At 58.8% G+C, this 9712-nt stretch overlaps 1 protein-coding gene across 1 annotated transcript in view; it reads right to left on the reverse strand.

The window, feature by feature from the left end:
* The window catches only part of ADAM33 (ADAM metallopeptidase domain 33), a 15175-nt gene that overhangs the window by 4932 nt on the left and 531 nt on the right, over positions 1–9712 (reverse strand). The window contains 13 exon segments of the mRNA XM_023760306.1: positions 243–284; positions 286–421; positions 1260–1402; positions 1495–1579; positions 1669–1835; positions 1982–2053; positions 2133–2198; positions 2434–2623; positions 2709–2785; positions 2978–3056; positions 5085–5161; positions 7516–7595; positions 9589–9651. Of these exon segments, the coding sequence (XP_023616074.1) occupies positions 243–284; positions 286–421; positions 1260–1402; positions 1495–1579; positions 1669–1835; positions 1982–2053; positions 2133–2198; positions 2434–2623; positions 2709–2785; positions 2978–3056; positions 5085–5161; positions 7516–7595; positions 9589–9651 (1277 nt within the window).

The following is a 9712-nucleotide window of genomic DNA, read 5'->3' on the forward strand; positions in this document are numbered from 1 at the left end:
TCTTGGCTTCAGGAGCGTGTGGGTCCGAAAACGAGGCAGCTTCGCGTAGCAGTCGCCGAGGAGGGACCGTGCCTCTGGACCGCAGCGAGGCAATTTGGCACGAAGCAGCTGGTGGTTGGGATCTCCCTGACGCCAAAAAGACAGAGAAGAGGCCTAGATGATGTCCAGCGCGACCCTGTCCTTGAAAGAGGTGGTGGGCCCGGAACATCCTCGGCCTCCAGGGGCTGGCGCGCGGACCTCACCTGGCCGGCGCCGCAGTCGCACTCCTCGCCCTCCTCCACGAAAGCCGTTGCCGCAGCGCGCCCGCCGCACCGGGAGCCCGGCGCCCGGCGGGTTGGAGAGGCACGAGCCGCGCCCCTTGCGGAAGAAGGCGCGCAGCTGGCGGCGGCTGCAGGCGCTGAACACGCGGGGGAACGGGTGCCTGCGGGCGGGCAAGGGCGTCGGCGCCGGCAGGGATCGCCCCCTGAACGCCCTGCCCCTCTCCGGTCTCTGCAGAACCACCCGTGCCGGGCCGCACAGCTGCGTGCCCGGCGGCTCGGATGCTTCAGGGGCAGAGCCCAGAGAGGGTGCGTAACCCGAGCGAAGGCGCCCAGCTGGACCGGGGCGGGAGGGCGTGCCTCCCGGAGCCAGCAGCGCCAGACTGAACGTGGAATCCCGACCCAGCGCGGCCAGCCCTGTAGGAACAGCCTGGCTAGGCGTTTCCGAAAAGAACCTCTATACTCCTGAGCTTTCACTGTCCTGTGTTTACTCCATTTAAGCCTCACAACTCGGGGGCGGTACGATGATCATACCCCCGTTTTCCAGAAGAGGAAACTGGGAGACAAGCGTGCACCCAAAGGAGTGCAGCCGAGGAAGGGCCCCGGGTCCAGTGGAGCCTCCCTAGACAGCGGTTCTCAACCTGTGGGTCGCGACCCCTTTGGGGGTCCGAAGGACCTTTCACCAGGGGTCGCCTAAGACCATCGGAAAACACATATATAATTTACATATTGTTTTTGTGATTAATCACTATGCTTTAATTATGTTCAATTTGTAACAAATGAAAAATACATCCTGCCATATCAGATATTTACATTATGATTTCATAACAGTAGCAAAATTTACAGTTATGAAGTAGCAACGAAAATAATTTTATGGTTGGGGGTCACCACAACATAAGGAACTGTATTAAAGGGTCGCGGCATTAGGAAGGTTGAGAACCACTGGGCCTAGCAGCTCCTCTCCTCCTTCCCCACCCGGTGGTCGGTATGGTCGGTACGTACCCAGTGGCTGCTGCCATGACGCAGCCGCCTGGCTCCGCTGCCTCCCCTACGCAGCAGCCGTCGGGGTCGTGGCTGAGGCCGAGGCTGTGGCCTATCTCGTGGGCCATGGTAGCTGCAGCGCCGATGGGAAGCTCCGAGTGATCCTGCGAGGACGCGGGCACAGGACGGTCACTGCGGGCTGCGGAGCCCGCCCCGCACCTCTCCTGTTGTCCCGTGTCCCGTCCGCGGAGCTCACCGCGGTTACGCCTCCAGAGCTCTCTACGAGGCACATGCCTTCCACGGGTGCCAGGCCCACGGTGTCGCCCCGGAAAGCGCGGCCCCTGAGGGTGGAGCGCAGCGTGACCTGGTGATGCGCGCGGGGAGGAGGAGCCGCCCAGCCGGGACCCGTGTGGGGATGGGAGGCACCCACGTGAGCAGCTGCGTGGAGTCGTGTGGCTGCCGCCCCCACAGCCCCCGGCGCCACCGCAGGAAAGCCCAGAGCGTGTTGTTCGCATCCGGCGTGATGCGGATCTGGTCCTGCTCGGTCCATACTTCCAGGCCGGTCAGCGCCACCTGAATGTCCAGGGTCCTGAGAATCTATGGTCAGGGCAGGACGGGCCTGAAGCAGGGACCAGGCACACCATCCTGCTGGTGGCCCCTCTCTCCCCCTATATGCTCTCCTCATCTCCAAGCCTGCCTCCTCCAGCTGGGACCTGCCCGCCCCTGTGGCCGCCACTACCAACCTGGTCCACGTAGTTGGCGATCTCCAGAAGCCGCTGTTTGGTGTGGTTTAAGTCCCGGTGCTGGGTCACAAACTGGAAAGGCAGCAATATGGTGATGTGACAGGCTGACTGGCCCCTCTCAGCCGGGCAGCCCCCTGGAGTTTCCTCTCACCAGGGCGTGATCCGCCACTATGTACAGCTCTAGGTACTTCGGGATTCGCTGGGCTTCCCGGCAGTCCTGCGGAGAGGCAACAGTGACCCTGAGTGGCAGGCTGCTGGCTTGAGCCCTGACCACCAACCCCAATCCCTGGAAAGCACAAAGGTAACTTTAACATTTTTCAAGAACTTGTTTCTTCAGCCTCCAAATAAAACATCAGGACAGGAGACCCTGAACATGGGCCACACTTTCCTGTCCGGATTTGGAGGGCTGTGGTTACTGCATTCCCACTCCCACCCCTGTCTGTGCCCCTGACCCTGATCTGGGTGGCAGGAGAAAGGCTGTTCATCTTCCTTTTGTCTTCAGGATCCTTATGGCCACGGGCCCCTTTCCAGCTAAGTAGCTGCTCGGTCCAGAAGATCCTGTGGGTTGAGGCACCCTGGGCATCCCCAGCTGGCCAGGGATGCACATAATAGCTGGCATTGCTGCTGAGCGTGATCAGACCCCTAGGATGCAGAGGGGTGCAGAAGGGGGTGTGAGCGAATTCTTACCCCTGCCCCAGGCCCAGCCCCCTCCCCCAGAACTCCTCACCTTATCCCAGAGCAGGTGCTCAGGACTACCCAGGAGTCCGGGAAGCCCCTCACGTGCCCATGGTAATGGCAATGATCCTGGAGAGCAAGGGATCCAGCCTCAAATCTCAGCCAGGACTGAAGTGGGAAGGGCAGGTTGGGGGTGGGGAGGGGTTGGCTCCAGCCTCTCCTTAGGAACAGGAGAATGGGGAAGGAATGGTGGGGAGGCCCTCGGGGAGTGCATGCCTAGCACCCCTCACCCTGACCTCAGTGCCCATGGAAGTATCTCACCCTCTGGTTGGGGACCAGCACCACTGGCTGCCCATCTGGGCTGTAGTGGGTTTCTGTGTATCCTGCGGCCAGCAGCCTGCTGGGAAGGGGTGTTGTAGGGATCACCTAATTCAGCTCTGCCTCCTCCAGGATGCCCTCCAACCTTCCTCCCTGAATGCTAATTGAGCAGCTCTATGAGTGAGGCACAGGGCTAGCACTTAAGAAGCACCCAGCCCGGCCGGTGTTGCTCAGTGGTTTAGCATTGACCTATGAACCAGGGGGTAACGGTTCGATTCAGGGCACATGCTGGGGTTGCAGGCTCGATCCCCAGTAGGGGGCGTGCAGGCGGCAGCCGATCAATGATTCTCTCTCATCATTGATTCCATCTCTCTCTCCCTCTCTGAAATCAATAAAAATATTTTTTTTAAAAAAAGAAGCACCCACAGTGTGTCTTAGGAAAGGGACAGAAATGACTGTGTGTTGCTTAGCTCAGAAAAACCTTGGGCTAGAGCAGCGGTTCTCAACCTGTGGGTCTCGACCCCTTTGGGGGTCAAACGACCCTTTCACAGGGGTCGCCTAAGACCATCGGAAAACATATATATAATTACATATTGTTTTTGTGATTAATCACTATGCTTTAATTATGTTCAATTTGTAACAATGAAAATACATCCTGCATATCAGATATTTACATTACCATTCATAACAGTAGCAAAATTACAGTTATGAAGTAGCAACGAAAATAATTTTATGGTTGGGGGTCACTACAACATGAGGAACTGTATTAAAGGGTCGTGGCATTAGGAAGGTATAGAACCACTGGGCTAGAGGGAGAAAAGTGAAGAGCAGGAAGGAAGCTTGGCGGTAGCTTAGATATGGGAACTGGGAGTGTGGGAAGCACCAGGGAGGAGCAGCAATAGGGGCAGTTTGTGATCCTGTGGAGCCGGTGGCAGGCAGCTGGTTCCCCAGGCCTAAGGCTGGGCAGGAGGAGAGGACTCAGGAGACACTGCTGAGCAGGTGGTACTCGGAGCCACGGAAGTGCGGTTGAATTCCCCAGGTGGCCCTTCCTGCTGCCTAGCCTTGTTGGGCATCTGGTCAATCCTCTCTCTAGTCCACCTCCCTCCCTCAAGGATCCTTGAATCTTCTCCTATGGCCTGCAGACCCCACATATCTCCCCAATTGTCCTTCAGTGATGCTCATTCCCTTAATGATTCCATCTTTGGGCCCCATCTCACCAGGATCCCTCCCACCAAGATGGATCAACCATAAGTCAATCTCTCTTGACCTCTGTACTGCCAGACCACCCCAAAGATCTTTGATCCTTGCTTCTCCACCCTCCAGTCTTTCCTTCACCTTCTCAAGCTTTGCGCCTCACTCCATACACAACCTTAGGAGGCAGGTGATATGATCAACCCGTTTAAGGTGGGGGACACCAAACCCCAGAGAAACCGTGGGTAGGCATGGTGGAACTAGCTTATTCCTAGTGCATCTGATTCCATGGGAAGAATAACCTGTGTGGAGTGCTTAGAGCAGTGCCTGCAATGAAACAAGCGCTTGATACATAAATAGCTGTTGGTAATAGAGTCACTTGGACACCCACCCCATCCAGCCCAGCTCTGCCTGCTCATTCACCAACTTAAAATCTTTGGCTCTGCACCATCCAGGATACTCAGCACTGAAATGGCCTCTATGATCCGGCCCCACTGGGACTCCCCAGATCTGTTGCCCTTTGCTCTCTTCCCTGCCAGACAAATTGTGCCCCCTGAATGTGCCTTGATCTTTGTACCACTTCACCTTTGCCCTGGTCATCCCATTAGCCTGGAGAGCCTGCCCATCCAGGGAACCTATCTTGGATTCTCTTTGGACTCAGGGTTCTTTTCGAGAGCCCATTGGGTGATGCACACTCATTTCTGGCAGGGAGCTGACAAGATGCTCCTGGGGCCTGGGTGAAGGATGTGCCTCAAAGCAGGGCTGACCCAGCCCAACAGGCCATTTCAGCCTCAAGGGAGCCCTCCCCCTCCCAACCTCCCTCCTGGGTTCCCACCAGTCCCTGCCCCCAGCATTGTTCCCCACCCCCAGAGAGAGAGGCTGTCCTGGCTCCCAGCCCCCTCCCTGGACTGGTACTCACTGGTTCTTCTCTAACTCCAGGAGGAGCTCCTGGCCTCCAGCCTCCAAGGCTACCAGCCCTGTGTCGAGCTTCAAGACCTGGGCGAGAAGGAGTGCAGGGCTGAGGTGGCAGGCAGCCTGGCCTCCTGCTTGCCAGGGAGCTGGTGGGTGGGGAGCCAGCTGGCCAGGGAGTTCATGGGGAGAACATGGGGGTGAGGGGCAGAAGGTCCCTGCTTGCCCTCGTGGGTATGGATGGGTGTGGGGGTGAGAGCATGCTGATGGGCATGGATGGCGTGGGGGTGAGATGTTCCCAAACTCAGGATGTTCTTTCTGACAACAGCCATTTGACGTAGCCCGCTAGGGACACACGGCTTCCTCCCTAGAGAGACGAGGGGTCCCAGAAATGGGCCCTGCCTTGCTCAAGGTTACTGGGCCTTCCCTCTGGCTCTTCCTTCTCTTTCATGCCGAGGCTTCCCCTAGGCAGGAAGGAAGTGGGGTCCTGAAGACAGTGCAGGGGGTGGGTGGATGTCAGGTAGCCATGGCTCGGGCCTCCTCACAACCTCTGGTTTTGGCATCTTTTCTCCCCGCTCCCGGTAGAATTCAGACTTTACTCCTCCACCTCCAATTCTGACAAAATGTCAGGCCCTGAAATTCCTTGGTCTCCAGCAGGCTCGCCCACACCTGTTTCACGGATCCTATGAAGTAAACACAGACCCCTTGTCTAGGCCAAGAGAAAAACACTGGCGTTCTTGGCCAGATTGTGGGGGAGGGAAGGGGGGAGGGCGTGGGCCGGGCCAGCAGGCCAGCCTCTCCTTCCCTGCTTCCCACGTGTGAAGACTCATCTGCCTCCCTCGTCCACTCGGTCTGGCTGGGGGCCCAGAGGCAGCCCAGGAGCCTGCGGGAGAGCTGCTGTGTCTTCGGAATGCTAGCCCCAACCCTCGCTGACCCTTCCTTTTTAGTCCACAATGCACGGGCTGGGCCGGAGGCCAAGGGGCTCACAGTCTTGGAGTGGAGACTTCCTCCGCAGGTGGGGAGCAGACAGCTCCCTGCCCCAGCAGGAGCTCAGCAAGGCCCCAAGCATGAGCTCATGGGGCCGGAATGCCACTTGCTTTATTGGAGAAAGGTTTGTACCAAGGAAAGGCAGTGGCCCCAATGAAAAGCCTCCTCCTGCCACCCCCAGACCCCAGAATCCCCTCTCTGTCCCTCTGCACCTCTGTGCCCCTGCTGTCCTCACTTCTTGCCCTCCTAGTGCCTTTACCCTTCACTATGTACCCCATCCCTGACCTGAAATGTGAGTGTTTCCTTCCGCTGGGACAGGACTCCCTGCCTCAACACTGACCTCATCTCGGCAGGCTCCCTGCGGGCAAGGGCCGGTGAGTGGGAAAAGCAAGGCCCCCCTAGGATTCCGCTCCTGGTCACAGCCCAGGCCAGACCAGGAGGGTCCACAGTCAGGGTGACTCCAGCGTGAGCCCAGCCTTTCCCTCTGCTGGTGATGTCCAGGAAAATGATCTCAAAGCTTGGGCCAGCGCCATGCTTGACCACTTGAATGGGGACCCTGAGGGTCTGGGGGACCCAGCGAGGGAGCTGTGGGCCTGTGTCCGCCTCCTGGCCTCATGGCAGTGCTCTCCTGTCTTCCTCCAGGGCCAGCGTGGCTTGGACAATGGGTTGTCCTTTCTTGCCTGAAAATTCAGGGTGAAGAGGGCTCTCTAGGTTTGGGGGACATTGGCCAATGGTTTGAAGTCTTTCAGACCCTAGTGGGTCTCAGACTTCTAGGCTAAAGAGCGGTGCGAACTTGGACAGTTTCTCCAACCTCTCTGGGCTTCCGTGTGCCCCTCTCTGAGATGGGCATACCGAGGCCACTGCCTCCTGGTTTGCAGCACAGCTAGCTGTGTGGCACATGTGGGTGGGGCTATGGTTATTCTGAAAGTGTGTGATGGGTGGGTGTTGGGAGGAGATTGGGGCAGAGCCTCCTGGAGAAGCAAAATGGGGTGAGCTTGCATCTGAGGGCCACCAGAAGAGTGACCACTACCCCCTGGACAGAAGTGGATTCTGCATGAGCCCGTGAGGCTGAAGTTTCAGGCCCCTCGATGGCAGGGTCCTGGAGGGGACAGCAATGTGTCCACAGGGTCACATGTTCTGGAAAACTTTGCGAAAGGCAAAGTTTGTGTTTTCTTAAAGAGATCCCTGAAGTTTTGTGCCTGGAGAGTTGTGGGAAGGGAGAAAAGAGGAGGCAGTGGGAGTGAGGGGGAAGCCTGAAAATGACTTCCATGTGTGCAGGCTCACATAATCTAGATGTCTCCCCACCCCTGCCTGCTAACCCTTCCGGGAGGAGCCTAAAGGGATGGGAGGGGAACTGAGGGAACGCAGTAAAACTGCCACACTGCAACCTGGGGAGGGGCCCAGGGGCTGGGAGAGCCTGGGCCCCGCAGAGGAAGGGATGATGTGGCACTGACCGGCTCCTCCAGCGTGACCACGCGCCAGGCTCCTCCGTCCAGGACCCAGTGAGGGGTGACTGGCTCTCCGGGGGTGTTTCCTGGTGTGAGGACAGAGCACAGGGTGAGGGGGAACCTGAGGAGCAGAGGGGAGCAGGGACAACAGAGGGATGGGGTCTGACCATCCATCTTCAACAATCCATGGGGTGTCCTGGGAACCGAGGAGCAGCCTGGGGGGCGGCAGAAGAGAGACCGAGGAGCCTAGGAAGGATAGTTCAGCTGCGGATGCTTGGAGCCCCACTGACCTTGGGGGAGGGCTTGGTGTCAAAGGTCACGAGGGAGAGACCAAGGCCACCAGTGCAAGGGGGAAAGAGGAAGGCAGCCTGGGATATTTTTAGACTGGGCAGCAGATGCCTTCAGGGTGAGAGATCTGTGAAGAGGATGCCTGTGTCTCCACCACCCTCTGAGAAAAACAACAGCTAGATGTTTTCTTGGGAGGAGCTGCCTTTGGGGGCTTCATGCAGGAAGTGGGGCTTCCAGGGACCCTGGCCCCGAGGCTGGGGGACAGAGCCCGAGTGCTCCCTGCGGGAGTGGGTGTGCTTCAGGAGCTCCGGGAGGAATACCAGAGCCAAGCATTACTCAGAGGAAGCTGGAATGCTCCCCTGGAATGCCCCCAATCATCCTCCTCCCAAGGACTACAGTAACTTCGAACTATACCCCCCTGCAGGAGCCAGGCCCCAGGCAGCCCAGCGCCTGCAGGCAGCCCACCCACCCCTCTGGCACTCAGTGCTGGGGAAGCCCAGCTCCCAGAACTGACAGCTCCGCCACCTCCACCCAGCCCTGCCCAGGATGAGACGCTGGCCTGTGGAAGTGGCTCAGCAACTGCCAGGCCACCCCAACTCCTTTCTCCTTCTCTGTCTCCTCCCCAGACCCCATCATCAAAGACCTGGAATAGCAGCAACTCCAGGAGTTCCCTTCCTCCAAGAAGCCCTCCCTGATTGGATGAGTGAGTTGCTATCAAGCAGTTGCCATCAGACAGGGCAAGTGTGGGCAGGGGTCTGAGCGCTTCTGGGGAGAGGGGAGGATCTCTTAGCCCAGAGAGGACTTCACTGGGTGTGGAGAACCAGGTCTTGCTGGGCCCAGGCCTCCCACATATTGGCCTCTGGCACCTTGATGGGGGAGAGGGAGGCAGAGATGGAGCTGTGGTGACTAAGTGAAACTAGGGGAGCCAGTGTCGTGTTGGGGAGCATAGAGCCCCTCTCCACTCCTCCCAGGGGGTTGCATCCCCCTCCCCTGACTCCAGGCTGCGGAGGAGGAATCAGTGGAATGCCTGCGGACCATCACCACGAGAATGAGGGCTGTGATCCCTCTCCCTGAGGGTTCAGGGGTCCTATCCCTGTTGGGTTCCCCCTCCACAGTGCTCTGCAAGCTACCCCCTTCCCAGCCCAGCCTGTCCTGCCTTCTCCCTGACCCTCCCAGGCATTTGACGTCCAGGCCTCCACCAATCCTCCCACCTACTCAGAGCTGCTGATCCGCCCCCGCCTCACAGAGGGTTGAAGAGGTTACCTTCTGTGAGAAGCCCTCCTCTAACCAAACATGGCAACAGCATGAACTAGTTACACACTGGCCCAAGGCCCAGGATGGGGTGAGCTTGGGTGATGGGTGAGTGTGGAGGTCACAGTCGTCCCCTGGTCTGAGATCACAGCAGGGTTGGGGGGGGGGGCTTTGCAGTGGGCTAGGGGCTTTCCAGAGGAGGAAGACCCTTGAGGCTTAAGGGATGGAGGTGCAGGAATGTTTCCACTGGAGGATGGGGCCTGGGAATCCAGGCAGAGGGGTTTGAGGGGCGGCGCTGCTCAGAGGATAAGGATTCCTGCCCCTCGGCCTTGTGGCAGTTGGGCAGAGTGTGCAAGTCTGGGCCCTTCGGCCAAGTTCAAGTGAGAATCCCTGGGCAGGTCCCAGGGACACCTTCCCAACCCTCTCTAATTCTCTGTCCTGGCGGCGCACTCCCGGGAGCGGGGAGGGAGTTGGGGGTCTGTTCAACCCCTTCATCCCCTGACAGTGACCAAGCCTGCCCCTCGGGGCGCTCCCACTCACCGCAGAACGCCTCGGCCCCCCACACCGACCACGGTAGTCGCAGTAGCAGCAGCAGCAGCAGCAGCAGCAGCAGCAGCAGCAGCAGCCAAGCTGGCGGCGGCGGCCCTGGAGCCCTCAGAGACCC

The sequence above is a fragment of the Myotis lucifugus genome, unplaced genomic scaffold, assembly GCF_000147115.1.
Source record: "Myotis lucifugus unplaced genomic scaffold, Myoluc2.0 scaffold_178, whole genome shotgun sequence".
Lineage (NCBI taxonomy): Eukaryota > Metazoa > Chordata > Mammalia > Chiroptera > Vespertilionidae > Myotis > Myotis lucifugus.